Here is a 23,725-nt window from a genome sequence, read left to right as displayed (position 1 = left end):
AATGCCGGCAAAGTCCCTTTATAGCTACGTTGCATAAGTAAACCGGATCTCTGACGGTGCCGTCTCTGTTGTTCCCGGTGAAGTCCCGGTTGTTTCCAGTGCCAAGCCGGTCATTGCCGGTCCTTCCCGGTAACTCCTGGTTCATCCCAGAGGTATTGAACAGTTGAATACTTTCCCGGTGGAGCCCCCGTTGTCCCCGGTTAAACCGGGGCGTTGCCGCAGCGCTGTCGGGGTCTGATGCCGGTATAGCCCCGGTGAGTGCCGGCGTAGTGACGGTATACCGGGGCTCTGCCGGCTTTCACCGGGATCAACCTTTTCGTTTTGATGTTCATGCGCACAGTGAAGCACGGCATCTTTTGCACTGGGCAATGGCAGTCTGCAGTAACTGCAAACTGCATGTGATATGTCCTGAAATGGATACAGAGACTTCGTTGAGCAACCTTTACATTATATTTGTACTTCGTTGCGCAACCAATACATACTCTGTGCGAAACCTATACATAAAGCGACTTGTAATTACCTTTGCAACAAAGCATTTGAATAATTAAAACACATGTTCGTAACCTGTTTTGTACTTTAAAATGTGTAATGTACACTGAATCAAAGTAACATGTAGTTTTATTTAATATAGGTTACCGTAATTGGTAATTTTAACAGAATAACCACCTTATGCATTGCTACAAATCAAAATATTTCGATTTTAGCTCAAAATAAACTTAAAGGTTGCAACTACGCGCATTTGTTATTAGTTTGTTATTGAAAATAAGTGACTAACATTACTGGATGTTCCGTTCTCTAATCCATCAACACCAGAAAAGATGAAACTCGCCTGATTAAGTAGTGTATTTACACAATGTTTTCGTAGTAAAACATATACCCGACGTCGTAGCGAAACGGACTACGCTTTGACCTCGTCAGCCCCCAGTGGTTAAATGAAATTATAATTGCTGATAGTGTGCAAGTTAAACCCACAAACGGCTCTTGAAATTTACATGGTTACTTACAGTTTTGATGATAAATAATAGTCTATATGGTGTGCATAATATATAGCATGTTTAAACATGCTCATCTTTAATAACTAATATTTTAGAACCAGAGTTTTCACAAGTATAAAATTTATTTTAAGAATGTATTATGCATTGAAAGAATTTAATCTGTTTTCATCTTGCATTGTTTTATCATTACATATTGCGGCATAATTTTAATTGCAATTCTAATATTGCTCTTCAAGCATCCACAACTGACTTACAAAATATTGCTTAAACTGATTTAAAGGGATCTTTTCACGGTTTGGTAAATTGACAAAATTGAAAAAGTTGTTTCAGATTCGCAAATTTTCGGTTTAGTTATGCTATTTGTGAGGAAACAGTATTACTGAACATTTGCCATGGTCTAATATAGCCATTATATGCATCTTTTGACGATTTAAAAACCTAAAAAGTATAAAGCGTTGCAACGCGAAACGATTGAATAATTTGGAGAGTTCTGTTGTTGTCGTTTAAATTTGTTGAACTACGAAGATTGCTTATATAACGTATAAAATACGCAACTTATGTATGATTGGCGGGATAGCTCTGTTGGCTTATGCGTTTTTACTTCAGGATTCCGGGGGTCACTGGTTCGAGCCCTGCTACGGGCTTCTTTGTTTTCCTTTTTTAAATTTTATTTTTGATTTTTTACTGGGGCTTTTAAAATTTTATGTTTACATTTATCAATATAAAGCATTTAATGACAAACTTCAAAACATGCCAAAATCTGTGAAAAGGCCCCTTTAAGGTCAGTTGAAAACTGGCCACATCTTTGATTTGTATTTCGTTTTACTGCAGTTTTCCACAATGTTACGTAAAAGTAGTCCATTTATTCTCTGAATCAGAAGTTCCCTTTGTCAAACATTAATATTCAATTTTAACCCATTTAAGCCTAGTGGACTCTCCCATCCTTCTAAATTGGATCAATTTATTTCCAAAATTTGGGATGCCTAGTATATTGATTTCAATATTTAGAATATTTCTTACAGAAAATCCTTTTAGCAAACAGCGCAGACCCTGATGAGACGCCGCATCATGCGGCGTCACATCTGGGTCTATGCTGTTTGCCAAGGCCTTTTTTCTAGACGCATGGCATAAATGGGTTAACTTTGACACATACATTGGGCATTTCATTTCAAGTCATCATAATTTCTTAGAGGAAACTTAGTATGGAAGGACACGCCTAGTTCCATGGAATCAAACGAAAAAGCTGCTCAAACAAATTTGGAAAACTGCTGCCCTTGTTCAACTTCAGGTAAGACATTTTTTTCATATGTATTTAAATTTAGTATCGTTTGTGAAGTAAAATTATCATTTAACAGTGCTTAAAAGTGTTGATAATTTTTCAATTTATAGCTTATTAAAAGTAATTCCTGTGCATTGTCGTATATATTTGGATATTAAAGTTTAATTAATAGATAGATAGATAGATAGATAGATAGATAGATGGATGGATGGATGGATGGATGGATGGATGGATGGATGGATGGAGGATGGATGGATGGATGGATGGATGGATGGATGGATGGATGGATGGATGGATGGATGGATGGATGGATGGATGGATGGATGGATGGATGATGGATGGATGGATGGATGGATGGATGGATGGATGGATGGATGGATGGATGGATGGATGGATGATGGATGGATGGATGGATGGATGGATGGTGGGTGGTGTTTTGGGTGGGTGGGTGAGTGGGTGTTTGGATGGATGGATGGGTGGATGGATGGATGGGTGGGTCTTGGGTGGATGGATGGATGGATGGATGGATGGATGGATGGATGGATGGATGGATGGATGGATGGATGGATGGATGGATGGATGGATGGATGGATGGATGGATGGATGGATGGATGGATGGATGGATGGATGGATTATCACTATTCATTGCAGTAACTATTAAATAAATTCCTTTTTTCGTTATTGACTATTTGTTTTCAAATTACTGTTGTGTCACATACATTAAATAGTAATTTTACAATTTTGCATATCTAAAGTTGCAGTTAAATTATATAAAACATATAAAAAGCGGTGTTTATTAGTTCAGGCGTAATTAATAATTCAACGGTCGACATTTTTCATTCTGATCTGTTTCAAACACTGTTTTACCGTGTTTACTTAAACTTTGCATTATCAATATCACGAGTAAACACTAAAAATACGGACGCCTATTTGTTACACGAATGGTACATACAAACAATTTGAAATAAGCGCAGTAACTTCCGAAACTCTTGAATGTACAGGCAGTGGTTGTTAAAGGCCAAAATCTACAGAGCAGCAGGCCGACAGAGTTTTCCGGATCAATATAACTAGAAAGCATCAACAATGTATGAACGCTCTAGTTTGTTTGTAATTAAAAGGCCAATACAATATAAGGTGCTGGTGACCCTGCAAAACGGACGCTTGTTTGTCAAAGACAAATTGAACATAGTATAAAGTTCATATTTCAAATAAGCACTGCAACTTCCGGAACCCTTCAATGCTATAAGCAGTCATTGTTGAGGGCAATGATCCACAGCATATGAAGCCGCCAGTAATTTTCTTTTTTTATTTAATTGAATGTATTCTTATGAACATCAATGATTCTTATTTCACTGAAAACTCTTTTAAATGCAGTTTTTAAAGAGAGTTCAGTACTAAACATGATGCCGGTGAAATGTAAATTACAAATAGTAATTCACTTATAACCTACAGAGTTTTCAAACGCATATCAGACTTTGGAACTTATGTCGATTTGTGTTTCAACTTTTTTTAAATTTGCCTTTCGAAATAAAGATTATCGTCTCACATATTAGCCATTGAAAAAAGATATTTATAACACTGTAGAAATATCTCAGCGTTTCAATAACGTTTTAATAACTTTATTATGGTTATGGTTCATCCTTCAAATTTCGAACAATTTCAGCATGAAATGTTAGTCGATGACCAATCTATCATTACATTTACATTTATATAGTATCATGAGAAAAGAAAACACATACTGCTATTATGTTGATATTTGCATGATCAATGCAATTCTGATTGTTTACTCTTTTCAATAAGATAAGTCGCATTTAATATAGTTTTCTTTATTTGGTAAACCGTGTGTGAATCGTGAACACATTTGTCGGCAATAGTAAGTTGCATTTTGAAGTACACTACGATACGCCGCTCTTTTACCTATGGTGTTGCAATATAGAATTCAACAAAGATAAGCTATCATGTGGACTTAAGTCCGCATAGTTCCCGTGTCGACACCTTTAAAACTTTAATCAGAATGTATTTACTGTTCTGTGATCTAGTAGTATACAAAAATGTACCTTTTATTCAACGAATGCCTTCATTTTAATTCAATTTATTACACATGGTTTTAATAAGATATAGAAATAAGTACAGGGGTTGCTACTTTTTAGCTTTTGCTTTGTTTACCGTATTTATGAATATGAATAAAAACTAGTAAAAAAATGTTTAGTACAAAATGTAAAAACAGTCAAACGGATTTATGTCACATGCGTGTATTCACGACCCTTCACTATGAAGAGACCTTGTTTATATCAAATACTGAATAGTATGTCAATATTTTTTTAATGAAAATGAGATCCTTCCACGAGTAAGAGATGGTTAGATAGGAACATTAACCCATTTATGCCTAACGTCTAGAAAAAAGGCCTTGGCAAACAGCGTAGACCCATATGAGACGCCGCATGATGCGGCGTCTTATCAGGGTCTGGCTGTTTGCTTAAAGGAATTTCTGTAAGAAATATTCTAAATATAGAAATAAATATACTAGACATCCTTAATTTTGGAAATACATTGATCCAATTTAGAAGGATGGGAGATTCCACTATGCATAAATGGGTTATATGATGCTTATGCGTTGTTTCCTGATACTCTTCATTTTGTAAATATGGTGTGTTATGGTTTATATTGTCCATCCATTTTGAATGTCAATGTTTCTACTATGCATTATTTATGATGTTTATTTTAAAGTACTAGCCGTCTGGAACACATGAAAGAAGTTTGTTTTCAACGTTGATGGTGAACGTGTTTTATTAAATCTCTTCATTCAAAATATTGAATACCCGTATGTAGATTTTAATGAAAATTCGTTGAATACAAAATTAAAGAATCCCGTACAAACCCATCTACGTCCATTCTGACACTCGTGAGTTTGACATTTAAAGTGGATCACAGCCAATGAATCAGCTAAATGAGTTGACATTTCAATGGATGAAAGTATCGATTTTGCCTCTTTACCGTCGTTAAGAAACATTGGATAATACCTCCTTTCGGCGCAAAGCGGAAAATTGTGTAAGCATCATTAAATGCTCTGAAAGATATTTCTTAAATCCAAGCCTCGAGATTGCATATGAGTTTTAATAGAAATATATATATATATTAAAAAATATGGTCGCGAATAAATTTTATGTAAACAAACTTCGATGCGAGGCTTTTAGTCGTTCAGATATTGAAAAGAAAATCAAATCATATTAATTTCAAACCAACTTAGACAGTTCAATGATTAAAAGCGGTTCAATCCTTATATCAATAAAGCCAAGTTTGAAAGTGTGTATATGCAAAAATAAATTGTTAAACGCGTAAGTGACATAACAGGTAGTTTTCATTTAAATATTCAAAATATTACGAGGCAAACAGCCACTAAATGGATCATTGTTAGCATTCTTAAATGTGAATTAGTTTTGAAAGAAGCAACAGCCACAGTACACATTCCTCCGCTGTAAAATTTAAGCGCTTCATAATATATTTTCCTTTTTTACGGTTCCATCCATATTTACTGGTTCTCGTAGGGCTGTTTTATCAACCCAATAGCTAGGTAATTGCCATGTCATTATGAAAAGTATAGTCGTTTATGATTCCTTATCAAATACTTGGTCAGTTATTGATTGTAGATTTTGTTTATACACTGATTAAATGAAAACATTGTGCTGCATTAACATAGTTAAGTGGACTATATCGGTCATTTTAGTTCCGCTGTTATCGTTTTATGATTCCACCTGGGATTCGGACGAACGTATGTTAATAACTGTTTTACTCAAACTTGTTTTTATGTTCATGTCAAACAAACCAGTGCGAATAATTGTATAGTAGTACCTAGTGTTGTAGAAGTTTACATAATAAAAAGATGCGTTCAAATATTGAGTGCAAACTCTTTAGTTTACGTTGACTCGTCATTTAAATATCAATTCCAGAAACAATGCACAATTGATCTATATGTGTCTTGTTCTGTGAAAATTGGGCAAAATGCATGTGCGTTAAGTGTCGTCCCAGATTAGCCTGTGCAGTCCGCACAGGCTAACCAGGGACGACACTTTCCGCTTAAATGGTATTTTTCGTTTTAAGGAAGTCCTTTTTTTACGGAAAATCTAGTTTAAGCGGAAAGCGTCGTCCCTGCTTAGCATGTGCGTACTGCACTGGCTAATCTGGGACGACACTTTACGCACATGCATTATGCCCATTTTTATCGGAACGCGACTCACATACATGTCGTTTGCACGACCACACTTTGACTAGCACGTAAAACGTAATCTAAATGTAATATTACAATGATATAAAAATAAATTAAGGCCGACAAATGACAAAATTGCGATGACGAAATGAAACACCGGCATCATTTGCTGATTTTATCCTTCTAGGCTTGTTTATTTAATTTTCCGCTTTTAGATACACGTTTGAATGCACCTTTTTTAACTCATTAAATAATGATAATTCATTATTGTCGTAACATAAGAAGCATATGAAGGTTTGATTTATGCGTCATGCATACATTTTGTATACAACTCCAAGAAGTACATTTATTATCCACATAGAAATATCAATTATACTTGCATTCCTATTACATGGAGTAAAAACTTAATATGAAAACACAATGTCAAAACACGTATAAAAGTTCACGTAATAGAAACCTACCGTTTTGATCTGATCTTTTATGTGTGTTGTTTCATGCTTCGGCTTAATATATCAATAATTGACACGCGTATTGCAATATTTGAATATAGTCAATAAATGACAGCAAATGTGCATTTTTATTTACGTACAATACTGATAAAAAAAGAGTATGAATACTTACATTAATTTTCCATTTCTTATTTTGAAACAGTTAGTTACAATATTCAACTTCAATTAATTCCCTTTCCTTTCGGACCTAACGAATCGCACCGCTTATTTTCAAAAGAAGTATGGATTTTGGTACAAGCACGGAGCTATGTAAATAAGCAGTTCACTTTCGCCTTCTGTGACGTTTTAAACTTTCACTGTTTATGTGTTGATAATGGCCGTGAATTCGTGATAAGCCGAACTGAGTCGTACTCTCTCAGGTAGCGACTTACCTTTAATATGTAAAATTGTTCATTGAAATCATATTGCATCAAGAGGTTGTATGATTCGCGTTCTGGGAAAACTGGATATAATGCATATGCGTAAAGACGACACTTTCCGCCTTAACTGGATTTATGCAAAGAAGAGACTTTCTGTAAACGAATAATATCATAAAAGCGGAAAGTATCGTCCCTGATTAGCCTGTGCGGACTGCACAGGCTTATCTGGGACGACACTTTACGATAAACAGATGAACCGTGCTCTGGGAAAACGGCTCTAACTGCATGTGCGTTGAGTGTCGTCCCCGATAACCCTGTTTACTCCGCCCGGGCTAATCAGGGAAGACAATTACCGTATAAACTGGTTTTTTTAAAGGACTTCATTAACCCATTTATGCCTAGTGGACTCTCCCATCCTTTTAAATTGGATCAATTTATTTCCAAAATTAGGGATGTATATTAGTATATTTATTTCTATATTTAGAATATTTCTTACAAAAATTCCTTTAAGCAAACATCTGGGTCTACGCTGTTTGCCAAGGCCTTTTTTCTAGACACTAGGCATAAATGGGTCAAACGAAATGTTTCAACAAAAGCTGAAAGTGTCATCCCTAATTAGCCTGTTCAAATGGCACTGAATAATTTCTAAAAACACTGTATCCTAACATCGCGGCTTAAATATATATGGCTCATGCTATGGGAAAGTTTTTTTTATGCATGTATGTAAAGTGTTGTTCCAGATTAGCCTGTGCAAACTGTACAGGCTCATCAGGGAGGACACTCTCCGCCTAAACTGGATTTTGCTAAGAAGAGACTTTATTTAAACAGATAATATCATAAAAGCGGAAAGTGTCGTCCCTGGTTAGCTTTTGCAGACTGCACAGGCTAATCTGGGGCAACACTTTAAGCACATGCATTAAGCCTCCTTTTCACAGAGCATCACTCTTATTATTAAAGTGAGTTAGCGGGATTACAGACTGAAAGAATCCTTGATGGAAATGTTAACTTAAGTTGTACTTTGTATTTTATTTCAGATTAATTTCTCTATATGAACTCCAACTCATTAATAGATTTGTCATACACAATATTACCTATTCAAGCAATATTGACTAAAAAAATTTTATCAATAAAAAGGAATTTCCCAAAGTTTTCCCACTGAGAATATTGTAAATATGGGCCCGGACTCTTTTCCTATATTCTAGGTAATGGTAATATATCAACATGGTCCGATGTATGCCAGTAAGAACCTTCCAATTGTAGTGTCCCGAAAACGGATGTTTTGTAGCAAACATAAAAATGGGTACACAAACCCCTGAACAAATTGCGAGCAAACAAAAGTAACACAAACTTATAGTTAACGTAGTTTATTCACTGGTCATTCAATAAATAAATGCAACGAAAACAAAAGTAAACAATAAATAATTCAGTTCTTAACAATAAATAGCAGCTAGAGTAAACAGGGACACATTACATCACTAAAAGTAAGTTAAAATGACAAAGTCTAAACTCTTGTCAACATAGACAAATAGCAACATATTTACAATATTCACACATATTGAGTTTATATAGTTCAGTACTTTAACAGCTGGATATTGTTATTAACAACTAATTGATTATTTTTAATGTTATTTAAAAAAGGGAAATAAAAAGTGTCAGTAAAATGACAAGTCAGTAAAAATAATCTATATGAGCTGTGGTCTGTGAAAAGGGGGTTTAATGTATGTCCGTAAAGTGTCGTCCCAGATTAGCCTGTGAAGTCTAAACAGGCTTATCAGGGATGACACTTTCCACCTTAACTGGATTTTTGCTCATAAGAGGCTTTAGACAAAAAATATCATAAAAGCGAAAAACTGCGTCCCTGATTAGACTGTGTGGACTGCATGGGCTCATCTGGGATAGCACTGTACGCACATGAAATTAACCCTTTTTACATAGCAATGCGCATATATATTATATTTTGTGAGATTACTGAGTTACCATAGCTTAGTGCACATCTGATACCAGTAACTGACAACTGCCCTACCAGCGAAGGGACAAACAACTAACCAACTTTCATAATAATAGTTAAATTCTAGAATTTATAATGCAAACATTGGCAATTTCTTGAAGACCTGGTGTAAATTAAATCACTGTACTGTGTGTGCACATTAGTATATTTTGGTGACGGGTTGGGGGTGAGGGGACCCTAGTCAAAACTAGTTTTTGAAATACACATTTTTTTCAGTATGAGTGTGAGCTTCTAAGTCACAACACTGTTTCCACAAAATAAACGCAACAGCATTTACAACAACAACATCAACAAACTCTGTGTTATCACTTATATGCCTTAAATCATCATCTTATATCTAGACTTTGTAAAATCAACAACAACTTTAAAAGTATACACAACTTACAAGTTCACACTACCCATAACAATATCATAAATTTGTATTGCATATTCTATATCAAAGGCAGTAGACTTAACAATGAACAAAAACATATATTGTATACACAAATGTGCATTACAAATTGAACAAAAGTAAAGGACACCTGTCTGTATTGCCTTATTTTAAGATTTTATAGTGAATACCAATCTTAAACCTAATTCATATAATCCTGACAATTCTTGTTATTTAATTTGACCAGGACCAAACAATATAAACTCAGATGAAAACCAATATTATTCATCATACATTATTCTTTCCGGGGTCCCCTTTGACACGAAATCAAATGTCCAATGAATTTTGAAGTACGAGGTTTAATATCAGATAATAAAAATAATACATGTATTTAAGATCATAATGAAATAAAAGATTTTATGAATCCATCAAACTTCATTTCACCAAAGATAAATAAAACTATAGTACTTCAAAATAACTGGAGAATAAAAAACTGATAAAACCACCATATTACATGAAAGTGATACAAAAAAGTAATTGGTCTTTTTTCTTAACTGATAAAACTTATAATCTTCTATTTCTTTTTCAAATGTTCAATAGAGGGATTTCCACAATAAACTGAATGCATTTTAATAAAATATGAACTGATGTATGTATATTATGTAAATAACTAGAACAAATAAAGCAGACCGGAAACATTTCAAATTGTTAAGCGCACAAATATTGTCCTCTTGTTTTACATAATTGATTTATAAATGCCTTAACAAATATACAAAGAAGACAAAGGTTACATAAAATATAATAAATTTCACGCCTTAGAACTCCTTGATTTGCACACAAACCGGTAGTGCAATTGGTTACAGTTTAGATAATTATTTTAACAAGATTCAAATTGTGATACTCTTATAAAATGACTAGAGCTAATCAAAGTTAAAAGCACAAGATTTTATCTCACACAGGAATGTATTAGTACTACAACACTCTGCTTTCAACAATTGATACACTTGATATAGAAACCTGGCCCATTTACTTATAGATACTTAACTAAACATACTTTATAAAGACATAACAGATACAACTAGACATGTATCACAGACACTGATGTCCCAACGACACATGTTTGGACACTAACAAATCCACAATTATATACTACAATGGACAAAAGGTGGCAGTGGATATGGTGTCCGCCTAGCAGGTTACAGGTTCCATACCCACTGTGGTAGCGTTCTTTAGAGGTACCCAATAGACACCCAAGTACTGGTTCTAGTCCAAGGAAAATAACTTAAGAGTGTTTCAAATAAGCCTTAGGCTTTCTATGCAATTGAGCTGAATTAAGGAGGACATGAATAGACACAAGACAAATCCACTGTATATTCTTCAGTACATGAACATGGCCATAATTCAATCAAAACTGGGCGCAGTCATTTTTCCTTTATTTACATTCATCTACACATGAAGGTAATTCATATGTGAAAGTTTGGGCTAGATTAAACCTGCAGTTAAAGTGAAGGTAAAATTCCTTTTTAACCAGTCATCTTCATGTTAAAAACATTAAACTGTGAAGGTTTGAGTGTGATCTACCCAGTTTTTAAACAGGAGTTCAAAACACAAGCTTTGGGACATACATGTGAACGAACAAGTGCAATAAGGCCACCCACTCTCTGTGGGATTTAAAAATATAAAAATTGTTAGCTGAAAATCAATTCATAAACAATTCTTAAAATTGTAAATCGGGATTTAAAAATTACAAATACTTATTTACACTTACAAGTACATATTTGTATACATATTGCACATGTGACCAATTTATAAAATATTCCTTAACATTCATATAGCAATTATTAAAGTGCCTTTTGTTTAAGCAATCTTTTCATGCATGCTTAAAATACTCTTAAAGACTGGAATGATATTTCGAACTGGAATGAAATTTAAACATGCATAAAAAGAAAATAGTTTGAAATTTAAAAATATATCTTGTTTAAAAACATAATGGAATCTAAAATTAGATTACTTTTTGGAATGTATTTGATGGATTTACATACAAGTTTACAAAATGTATTAAAAAAGATGGAATACATTGAACTGAATGCATTTTGAATTATAAATTTGAACTTAAAAATATACAGTGAATCATTCTACAAATCTTTTATTAGATTTATAAAAATGCAATCTTGCATTTAAAAATATTCACTTATTTTAAGTTGGAATTCAAAAGCAGAATTCCATAGTCTCAAACATATACTAGCACACACAGTACAGCAAAGCATGACTAAGTATTTATTTCTTGACCTTTGATCTTGAAATCAACCTTGGGTCAGTGGACTGGTTTTTCTGCAAAACACTGTGTTTCACCATGGTCAACAATTAAACCAAGGTATCTAAAGATCTGTACCTTATGCGCAATTAAAATGCTGTTTTCAAACAACTCAGGATAGAATTCTTCAAATATTTGACCTTGAACTTTGACAAATATTCACTCTCTCTATCAAACACTGTCCCAGACATGACATGTCCTGTATAAATCATCAATATCAGACCATACAATTTTACCAAGCACAATTTTGTGATCTAAGCTCCTAGGGCTCCAAATGAAGCATTTACCTACACTGGGTCTTAAATGTTGCTCTTATCAATTGGACTGGTTACACATGAGTAATATGCTACATAGAGCTTAGTGCCAGCAGGGTTCGGAAATAACCATTGTAAAGCTTAACATTGGCTGTAATATGTGTTTTTCACAATTTATGAGGTCTCTCCATGACTGAGGCTGCATTATGTGATGACCTGGAAGATTTGCTGTAAGTCTTGTTGAGTGGCTTTTAAATGGCGCTTTCATCCACTGGACTGGTTGCACTATATCCACTGGAATGACTGGTTTGGTCCGCCTGACTTCCAGAACCTGAGACGTAAAAAATAGAACTGCATTTGACCCTTGCTCTAGGAAAATGGGGTTTAATGCATGTGCATTCTACACAGGCTTATTTGAGACAACACTTTCTGTTTGAATGCTATTTTTTCTTTAAAAGAAGTATCTTATAAGCAAAAATCCAGTTTAGGCGGAAAGTGTTGTCCCTGATTAGCCTGTGAAGATGGTGCAGGCTAATCTGGGATGAAGATTAACACACATGCATTAACCTTTTGCATGCTGGGAAATTTGTTGTCTGCTAAAATGTTGTCTGCTTAATTTCTAAAATTAGCATTTTTTTCGAATTTTTTTTCAAAGAATACTATCAGAATAGCAAACAGTTTGGATCCTGATGAGACGCCACTGTTTGCAAAGGCCTTCAAAATTCGGTTCCCGCACTGAAAGCGTTAAACACCTTTTTCCCATAGCCAGGCTTATATATTAGGAATTTTAAAAGTTGTTTGTTTTCATTTACCAAACAGACCCTATTTTTTGGTTCCAATTATGCACATTTTAGGGGGGTATTCTAGGTTTAGTTAAGATCCTTCTTTGATTATGCATTCAATAATAATTACTAAATTAACTTTGACATATATTGTATGTTGCATAATACCTTGTAGGATTTCCATCATTGAACATTCATATTAATTGGAATATATATTGCATGTCATAAAAGCATGATAATTATGATTTCACTATGTTATTTATTACGTTTATAATTTTTCAAAAGGATAGCAGTTGAACAGACTTATGGCAGTTGAACAAACTAATGATAATAAAATACAACTCATATATATAAATAAATAAATACTTAAACAAACTGGCATTTAGAGCAAAAGTCAAAGAAGTAAATGCATGAATGCAATAAGCACAAAGAAAACTATTAGACATGTGTCTGTAGGAAAAGGATTCCAATGTTCCCCTTAAGTCTCACAACTTCACCAATATTGCCAAAATAACCAGGCCCCGTGTTCACAAAACATTTTTGCAATCAAAAATCGATTTTGCTTGTCATTGAAACTGGATTTCCATTGTAGTTGATAGGCAAAAATGAAAATCGATGTCAGTTAAAATTGATTTTCGATTGCAAAATCTTTTTGTGAACACAGGGCCAGGTGCGCAACATAAAATGATGCAAAGCTTCATCACTCAAGCATCAAACCTCTGCGATTTTAACATGCACAAATCTGCCTGATGGACAGATTCTCTGATGGACAGACTGGCAAGTGCAAAACTAAAAGTGGGGGCATAAAAAACAAAATCATATACATGTATCAAAAAAACAAAATTATATACATGCGTAAAAAACAATTATATACATGTAATAAAAACAAAATTATATACACGTGTTATTATTTTGTATATTCATGTATCAAAAATCAATATGTACTTCAAGGTTTACCTATACTGGAAACCGAGGCCATCGATCTTGACCCTGCGTTGGCAATCGGGTCGAGGTAGGTAGATGGTACCCAGCCCTCCTCATTGGTGGTCATGTGATGCGCGAGCCACCAACCTGTGCTACCTGTGCGCAGGATCTCGACCACATCACCCTCATGCAGACTCATTTCCACGTCGTCAACGGCAACGTAGTCGGCAATGGCAACAAACTGCTGTAGGTACGTTGGCTGAATAAAGAACGTGGTACAAATGTGATCAAATGACAGTGTACAATATTACCGGTATTTGACAATTATGACAAGTGGTCTTATACCATGATCACAGTCAAATTATTTTTGCCCAGTACTGTATGTAATCTTTCATAAATGTGTTTACTTTCAAGTTATTTTAAATATGATATTCACTCTGGGAAAACAAGGCTTAAAGCATGTGCGCTAAACGTAGTCCCAGATTAGCCAGTGCAGTATGCACAGGCTTATCAGGGACAACTCTTTCCACATTTATTTAATTTTTTGTTAGAAGGAAGTCTCTTCTAAGCAAAAATCCAGTGCATGCGGAAAGTGTCATCCCTGATTAAGCCATTGCAGACTGCACAGGCTTATCTGGGACGACCCTAACTCTTTCAGTGCTGGAACCGAATTTTGAAGGCCTTTGCAAACAATTTGGATCCAGATGAGACGCCACAAAACGTGGCGTCTCATCAGGATCCAAACTGTTTGCTATTCTGATAGTACTTTTGAAAAAAAATCAAAGAAAATGCTTATTTTAGAAATTCAGCAGACAACATTTTAGCAGATGACAAATTTCCCAGCATGCAAAGGGCTAAAGGCATATGCATAAGACCCTGTTTTCTCAGAGAAAGGCTCATTTCTTTTAAGCACTTACTGACATAATTATTACTTTTCATTTCCAAAGATCTAAAGCATATGTATCTGTTTACTGATTTATTAATTGCTTAATTGGTGAGGGAGGACGGCATAATATGACAAACATGTTTTAACAATTACTGGTACTTCAATGTTTATATCTATTTATGTTTTTCAAATATATGCATTTGTGTATTTGGATACTTGCTTGTTGCGTTTAGTGTTTAAAATTGTAGAACATAGTAATATATTCAGAATGTTTGAGGTATTACTCATATGATTTGTTTAACAGTATTTAATTGTTTAAAGCATAAAGCAAGGATGCATAACCACACTTATGGAACTTAATAAATTTAAGCGGACTTCAATTTCATTAATATCCTCTAAAATGCTTTGTAAAAACAAGCCCGTTTCCACACTTCAACACCTCACTCACCTCCAAAGGTGACACATGCTGCGCGGCCTTCCTCTCAGTCTCAGGCTCCGAGTCAGTGTACTCCACGTCGGACCACCTGTCTCCATTCTCCCGTGACTCGGGGGGACTCTCAGGGCTCATCATGGCCAGGCCCACGGGCACAGTGGACGTCGGGTTGCCCCCCGAGCCCTGCCGGTTCCGCCAGCTCTCCATCCCACTGTCGCTGCCTGACCGGGTGGTGAGGTCCTCCGACGAGTGTTGAATGAGATTCAGCTTATTTACTGGGAATAATCATTGAAGGGTTGATTTTTTTTAAGTATTATGGTTAACATTGTTCAGAAATGGAACTAAGCATTGACCCTGTTTACAGTAACTGTTTGGCAGGATCATAAATACTAGAATATGTCTAAGAAATGAGATTCAACTTGCTTAATGTGAACATGGCTGGCATTTACAAGTTAATTTTTGAACCCTTTCCTTCTCAGATACACATTTGGACCCATTAAAGTCCATTAGAAAATAAAATTAAATAACAGACTCCTCTAACTAGATTCAAGATTGAAAGCCTTTATTTCCAACACTAAGTTACTTATTGTGTTTACAATAAATCTGCTTGACTTGTATACAGCAAACAATTATACTTGTCTGCCCTTGACCCCAATCAAACAACTAACATCCTTTGGATTAGCAGAGGTGAAAAATAGAATAACATGGTAACAAAATAACTTTGAAACAAAATAACATTCAAATTTTGAAACAAAGTAACATTGACACTTTGAAACAAAATACCTTCAAACTCTGAAATACAATAATATTGAACCTTTGAAACAAAAAGGAAAAGTTCAGGCCAACTTACATTTGATTTCATCAAACTGTCCCATGAGGACCTTTTTGATTTCTTTCACCCAGTAGTCCTTCACTTCCAGACTTCTGGCCTGCAACAGCAGATTGAAAACTTGTTTATAAACCATAAAGGACTAGTCAGGTTGAAACTTGGTTACATAACACAAACTAGAGCTTTGTTACAGACTTGACGTATACCCCCACGTGCCGCATTGACACAGACTATTTTGCATGCTGTCTTCACAAAACAAGAAAATCAAATTTATGGCAATTTTTAAGAATTATAATGCCATTATCATTTATGGCCATTTCGACCTTTGAACTTTTGAATTCTTTCGCATGACATGCCGTCCAAATTTATGGCCATTTTTTTACTTTTGAACTCCAAGTGTGACCTAGACCTTGGAGTTATCAACATAATTCTTTCGCATGACACATCGTCCAAAGATTGTGAACAAATGTACCTGGTATTTTAAAAATCTCACAATAAATGACATAGTTATGGCCCGGACAAGATCATTTATGGCCATTTTTGACCTTTGAACTCACAGTGTGACCTTGACATTGCAGATATTGACGTAATTCTTTCGCGCGACACACCGTCCAATAATGGTGAACAAATGTGCAAAATGATTTTAAAATCTCAAAATGAACAACATAGTTATGGCCTGGACAAGCTCATTTATGGCAATTTTTGACCTTTGAACTCAAAGTGTGACCTTGACATTGGAGTGATCGACGTAATTCTTTCGCGCTACACACCGTCCAATGATGGTGAACAAATATGCCAAATGATTTTAAAATCTCACAATGAACAACATAGGTATGACCGGGACAAGCTCATTTATGGCCATTTTTGACCTTTGAACTCAATGTGTGACCTTGGAGATATCGACGTAATTCTTTCGCGCCACACACCGTCCAATGATGGTGAACAAATGTGCCAAATGATTTTAAAATCTCACAATGAACTACATAGTTATTGCCTAGACAAGCTCATTTATGGCCATTTTTAATCTTTGAACTCAAAGTGTGACCTTGACCTTGGAGATATTGACGTACTTTATTCACGCGACACACCGTCCCATGATGGTGAACAAATGTACCAAGTTATTTTAAAATCTAACGATAAATGACATAGTTATGGTCCGGACAAACTTTCGGTTTAAAACACACTAAGTGACCCCGTGACCTAGTTTTTGACCCGGCATGACCCATATTCAAACTTGACCTATACATCATCAAGATACAATTTGTGACCAAGTTTGGTAAAGATCGGATGAAATTTCGGGACAGACCAACAGACCGACAAAGTGACTCCTATATAGCCCCCATTACCAATGGTAATGGGGGTATAATGACAGGTCAGATTGAAACTTGGTTACAAAAAAACAAAGGACAGGTCAGATTGAAACTTGGTTACAAAAAAAAAGGGCAGGCGATGTTGACTGGTTTTGATAAAACTTGGTTACGAAATACAAAGGACAGGACTGGTCAGGTTGAATGGTTTAGAAAATTGAGTTAAGTTGCATTATGATGTTTGTTGTAAAAAATTCAATCATCATTAATTGTAATCCAAACATATGTCTTTGATAGTGTTCATAATTAGAATGGCTCCAATAAGTATAAGCTGTAATAATCTCAACATTTAGTGTACACAGAATAAAAAGACCTGATTTTACACATAGATGCTCTTAAGCACACATAAAAAAATATTTCTTTTTTATTTCTTTCAAACTTCTGGATTTACTAAACATTCAACTTCAAAGTTATTAAAGAATTGCAGAATATGTAATAATATTGTTGAATGGACAATATTTTTCAGTTTTAACTTTTTTCCATATAGAGTGGTATCAGAATTCTAGTAATGAACTTACAGGAAATGTATGTTATAAATCTGCCGTAAGAAATGCAAGAAAATGTTTCTCATAATAAAATGATTGACAATATCTTTGTGTATATTATTCAAGATGTTGATGTAGCTGCCCTGTTAGGAAAATGGTTGTTACATGCTGTTCTGGTTTCAATCTCCACTCCAAGGGAATTCAAGTTTTATTGGGGGGTCACCATACCTGAAAAGCTGTGTTTCCTAAAGACTAATAAGTAATTTATGTATGAGAGCCTAAACAGCGCAGCTTCAGGTGCATAAACGTTATAATACACACACACATATATATATGAACCAACCGCACTCTGTGAAAAGGGGATTTAATACATGTGCGTTAAGTGTCATCCCAGATTAGCCTGTGCAATCTGAACAGGCTAGCAGGGACAACACTTTTCCCTTTCATGATAGTTTTCGTGAAAGAAATTCTCTTCTAAACAGAAATCCAGTTTAAGCGGCAAGTGTTGTCTCTGATAAGGCTGTGCACAGTCTAATCAGAGAGAACGGTGTCTGCTTAAATCTAGGATGAAACTTTACACAAATGCATTAAACCCCGTTTTCCAAGAGTGATACCCACTGAACCACATACCTGTACAATGTACACTTCCTCACGACCTCTCAACCAGAGCTCAAACTTCTTCTTGTCTCCTTTGATGTTCTCTGTTAATCCTACCTGGTTACACTGAAACACATACCGGTATTATGTTCAAGACATATTGAAATTTTTAAAATTATACAACTGATAATTGTATTTTTGAATCAGTAAATATCTTGGTTTTAACCATAATCTGTTTATGTTCCTATCATTGCATCAGAACCTAAGGTTAACAGAGACACAGTCAAGTCTTGGTATAGAAAGGAGCAAGTATCTCGTGTCTGGAATCTCCCAGAGTGGGTATCAAACCTGGGACAACTCAATCATAAGGCACCCCACGAGTCCACCATATTGGTTATAAATTTACAACATGGTTACATTTTTCATTGTTATATTTCATGTGAACTAATAAGCTGATTCTGATATCCGGTTGTTAACGCCGAAAGGTAAGTAAATCAATATTTATGCTTTGATTGTTTTAAACTTTTGTGTTGAAATAACATCAAATGAATGTCAGGCGATGAATTGAGCACAATTTAAGTTCATTATATTTCCATACAACGCACATGCGCCTGATTCAATCCTTAGGTGGATGAATGTATAGGAAAAGAGGCTATAAAACGTTTTGTGAAAGTATATTCTGAATTATAATGCATGTTACCTGATCTTGAACAGTCTCCTCAACTTCAGAAAAACCCGTCCAATATGTAGTTACAAACACAGCTGACCAATTTTATCCAGCAATAATAAGTTGCATTGTAATAATAATGGTCGATATACTTTGTGATTTGGAAAGGATTTTTCATGTGTTGGCTATGTCTGTACACACACAAGTGTATTTTTTTCAAAACCAGGCACATTTATGAAAGTAGATCTATTGTTTGTTTCTGGAACTAATCAACCAAAAAAAAATCAAACTTAAGAAATTATATATAGACAAACCTTGGGTTTTTATTTACCCGTCAACTAAGGCCAGAGGTTTACACACAACAGTGTTATATCATAACAAATTTGCTACTCTTGCCTGGATATGGTGTCCACCTAGCAAACAGACAGCCCTGTGTTAATGTCCACTCACGGAGATCACCTCTTAAACCTTTCCCCCATAAGAAGCAAAGTGAACATGGCCTATGCAACCAGCATAACACCAGAACAGCCTGCGAGTAACTCCCAGTCTGTTCAGGTTCTATGCTGTTTGCTGCTCATCAGTATCTAAGAGTTGCAACTGAAGCCTTTAAAACTTGAATCTAGTAAGAAAGGTATTTAATTAAATTTCTACGGGACTATACAAATGCCTCAAAATACCTATCCAAGTGGTAAACACAACCAGCAATACTGGTTCAACCCAGGAAACTGACTCGAGGACATGTCAATAAGTGCTGGGCTTTTGATGTAATGGAGCTTAAACAAATTGCAGTAGGTTTACACAAAGACTGCAACAGTAAGGTTAACTATTGTGTTGATTAATTAATATTCCATTGATCATTTTCTGCTCAGGTACTACTTAAAAGTAGCCTGAATACTCTTAATTACACTACCAATTACCCAGGGTATGAAAGCATACTAAAAAGTACCCCATAGTATGGCCAAATGCCTTAAAGTGTTTTTTTCCATAACCAGGGTACATCATAATATACTTAAAGACTACCTGAGCTACTTTAGAGTATTCCTTGAGCCAACAAAAACCAATTAAGCTTTATCAAGTGATAGCTCTTTTGTTTTTTTAAATCATTGGTTCAATGCAAGCTTAAAACATTATATACCATACCTAATTTTGAAAATCAATCTTTTCAAAGGAACTTGATTAAAAGTGTGAAAAAACTGCCACAAAGCTACTCACCCGTAGCAAGTTCTTGTAGCAGTACGTGTCCCTGCTGTCCCCATGTGCGTCCTCCTTCTGTTTGCACAGCAGGATGGCCTTCTCGTAAAGGAACACGTGACGCTGCATGGCCTTGAAACGAATATCACGAATCTTTTCATGCTTGTGTTCTGTCCATACACTGAAGCTGCCCTGCATCAACAGCTTGCCCAGGTCTGATAGGTTACCCTGCAAAGGTCACAAAGGTCAATTACACGCAAAGGTCACAGTTGAAGGTCAATAATATTTAAATGTGAATAAATGTGTCAATGTGTGTTGTGTCCATTCACTAAAGCTGCCCTTCATCAACAGCTTACCAAGCTACGATAAGTATCTTTTCAATGGTCACATTAGAAAATTAATGTACATGTAAGGTTGCTAACATTGAAATGAAATTATTGTGTCAATTTGTGCTGTGTCCATTCACTGAAGTAGCCCTCATCAAAAATTTCTTCTAAGTCTGTTTTTTTCCCTTTTTTTGCCACTTTCAACAGCATTTCAGTAATATCTGTGGTCTGTTTATCAACACACACTTTCCTGGGTCAGCTGATTTACAGTGCTTAGTGCACATAGTTATACCACAGTCTGAAAACTGCCAATCTTGAATCAGAGATAGGAAAATAAAGGCTGTAGAACAGATTTCAAATCAAATACCCACACAAGTAATGTGGCTGGGCCATGGATCTTCAGATTCAGATAACAGCTTACAAAAGACGTACAAAAACAGCATTCATGACACAAATGCAAGCACAGTTACAGAGAACCATAGCCCAAATGCAAGCACACTTACCGGGAAGCCCACAATGGCGACGTGGTACATGCTGTTGTTGACGATGCGTACCACCTCCAGCATGGTGTTCAGGGCTTCCTCCAGCTGATCCTGACAGGTTTTGTTGTCCTTTGTGTACTTAAGCATCTCCTGAGAACAAAATAATATATACAATTTAAATACCAACATTTCTCAAATACTTTTACTTCTCCAAGTATTTGGGTTTAGGGCATAAACAGAGTGTTGAAAGAGCAAATGTTTACAACAGACGACACACTATGAACAAGAGGTTAAACTTGTCAGGCGGCTTAAAATTAGATGGATTAGCCTCATTAAAAGTGACAAAAGTATGCACTTTGCAAATATATTACATACAATAATAAAAAAAATTGACCTTGAGTGAAACAAACAACAAGAGGGCCTGAAAGGCCCAAAGTAGCTCACCTGAGATAACAAGATATTATTACGACAAATCTTCTGACCAAGTTTCACGAAGATCAGAAAATAAATGTGGCCTCTAGAGTGTTAACAAGGTTTTACTATAGCCATATACAGAAAAATGCCCTGCCCCCTGGCAGTCATGTTTTTCAACTAACCAGCATCATTTTTGAACTCGTCCAAGATATAATCGGGATGAATCTTCTGACCATGTTTCATGAAGATCGGACAGTAAATGTGGCCTCTAGAGTGTTAATAAGATTTCACTATAGCCATATAAGGAAAAATGCCCCACCCCTTGGAAGCCATTTTTTTCAAGCAAACATAATTATTTTCGAACTCATCCAAGAAATCATTGAGACCAATCTTCTGACCAAATTTCATGAAGATTGGACAATAAATGTGGCCTCTAGAGTGTTAACAAGGTTTTACTATAGCCATATAAGGAAAAATGCCCCGCCCCTGGTGGCCATGTTTTAAAAGCAACCAAAGCCATTTTTCAAACTCATCCAAGATATCATTGGGACAAATCTTCTGACCAAGTTTCATGATGATCGGAAAATAAATGTGACCTCTAGAGTGTAAACAAGGTTTTACTATAGTCATATAAGGAAAATAGCCCCGCCCCCGTGGTGGCCATGTTTTTCAACCAACCGGTATCATTTTATAAATCATCAAAGATATTATTAGGATGAATCTTCTGACCGAGTTTCATGAAGATCGGACTATAAATGTGGCCTCTAGAGTGTTAACCAGGTTTTACTATAGCCATATTAGGAAAATAGCCCCGCCCCCGTGGTGGCCATGTTTTTCAACAAACTGGCATCATTTTTGAACTCATCCAAGATATTATTGGGATTAGTCTTCTGACAGAGTTTCATGAAGATCGGATTATAAATGTGGCATCTAGAGTGTTAACAAGATTTTTCTATAGCCTTATATAGCCATATAAGGAAAAATGCCCCGCCCCTTGGCGGCCATGTTTTTCAAGCAAATGTAACCATTTTAGGACTCATCCAAGATATCATTAAGACAAATCTTCTGACCATATTTCATCAAGATTGGACAATAAATGTTGCCTCTAGAGTGTTAACAAGGTTTTACTATAAATAGCCATATAAGGAAAAATGCCCCACCCCATGGCGGCCATGTTTTGAAACCAACCGGCATCATTTTCGAAGTCGTCCAAGATATTATTGGGATGAATCTTCTGACCAAGTTTCATGAAGATTGGACAATAAATGTTGCCTCTAGAGTGTTAACAAGATTTTACTATATACATATTAGCCATATATGGGAAAATGCCCCGCCCCTTGGCAGCCATGTTTTTCAAGCAAAGGTTACCATTTTTGAACTCATCCAAGATATCAGTGGGACAAGTCTTCTGAGCAAGTTTCATGAAGATTGGAAAATAAATGTGGCCTCTAGAGTGTTAACAAGGTTTTACAATAGCCATATAAGGAAAAATGCCCCGCCCCCTGGCGGCCATGTTTTTCAACCAACCAGCATCATTTTCGAACTCATCCAAGATATTTTTGGGATGAATCTTCTGACCAAGTTTTATGAAGATCAGACAATAAATGTGGCCTCTAGAGTGTTAACAAGATTTTACTATAGCCATATATAGCCATATAAGGAAAAATGCCCCGCCCCTTGGGGCCATGTTTTTCAAGCAAATGTAACCATTTTCGAACTCATCCAAGATATCTTTGAAACCAATCTTCTGACCAAATTTCATGAAGATTGGACAATAAATGTGGCCTCTAGAGAGTTAACAAGGCAAACGCACAACGGACGACGGACAAAAAGCGATCACAAAAGCTCACCATGAGCACGTTGTGCTCAGGTGAGCTAATAAAAAACAAAATCGTTCGACATACCACTATTTGCAAAACCTAAAGGATGCATAGCATAAGGTTAATCATGGGTTATTTTCCAACACATTTCATCATACAAATTAGGATTAAAAAGGTAAACAGGTACTTTCCAATTCTGACAATATACCTAACAAATTCGTCGTACCTTA

At 35.6% G+C, this 23,725-nt stretch overlaps 1 protein-coding gene across 1 annotated transcript in view; it reads right to left on the bottom strand.

Annotated features, from left to right (window-relative positions):
* Positions 1-8,894: 8,894 nt before the first annotated feature.
* LOC127833949 (guanine nucleotide exchange factor DBS-like) overlaps positions 8,895-23,725 on the bottom strand; it is a 92,594-nt gene continuing 77,763 nt past the window's right edge. The window contains exons 18-24 of the mRNA XM_052359475.1: positions 21,283-21,411; positions 20,475-20,681; positions 18,629-18,721; positions 16,168-16,246; positions 15,333-15,592; positions 14,032-14,257; positions 8,895-12,623 (exon numbers count right to left, since the gene is read on the bottom strand). Of these exons, the coding sequence (XP_052215435.1) occupies positions 12,544-12,623; positions 14,032-14,257; positions 15,333-15,592; positions 16,168-16,246; positions 18,629-18,721; positions 20,475-20,681; positions 21,283-21,411 (1,074 nt within the window). The 3' untranslated portion in view covers positions 8,895-12,543. The remainder of the gene's footprint in view (positions 12,624-14,031; positions 14,258-15,332; positions 15,593-16,167; positions 16,247-18,628; positions 18,722-20,474; positions 20,682-21,282; positions 21,412-23,725) is intronic.

The sequence above is a fragment of the Dreissena polymorpha genome, chromosome 6 (genome assembly GCF_020536995.1).
Source record: "Dreissena polymorpha isolate Duluth1 chromosome 6, UMN_Dpol_1.0, whole genome shotgun sequence".
Taxonomy (NCBI): Eukaryota; Metazoa; Mollusca; class Bivalvia; order Myida; family Dreissenidae; genus Dreissena; species Dreissena polymorpha.
Note: the sequence above shows the minus strand (reverse complement) of the source record. Positions and strands in the feature narration are given on the sequence as shown.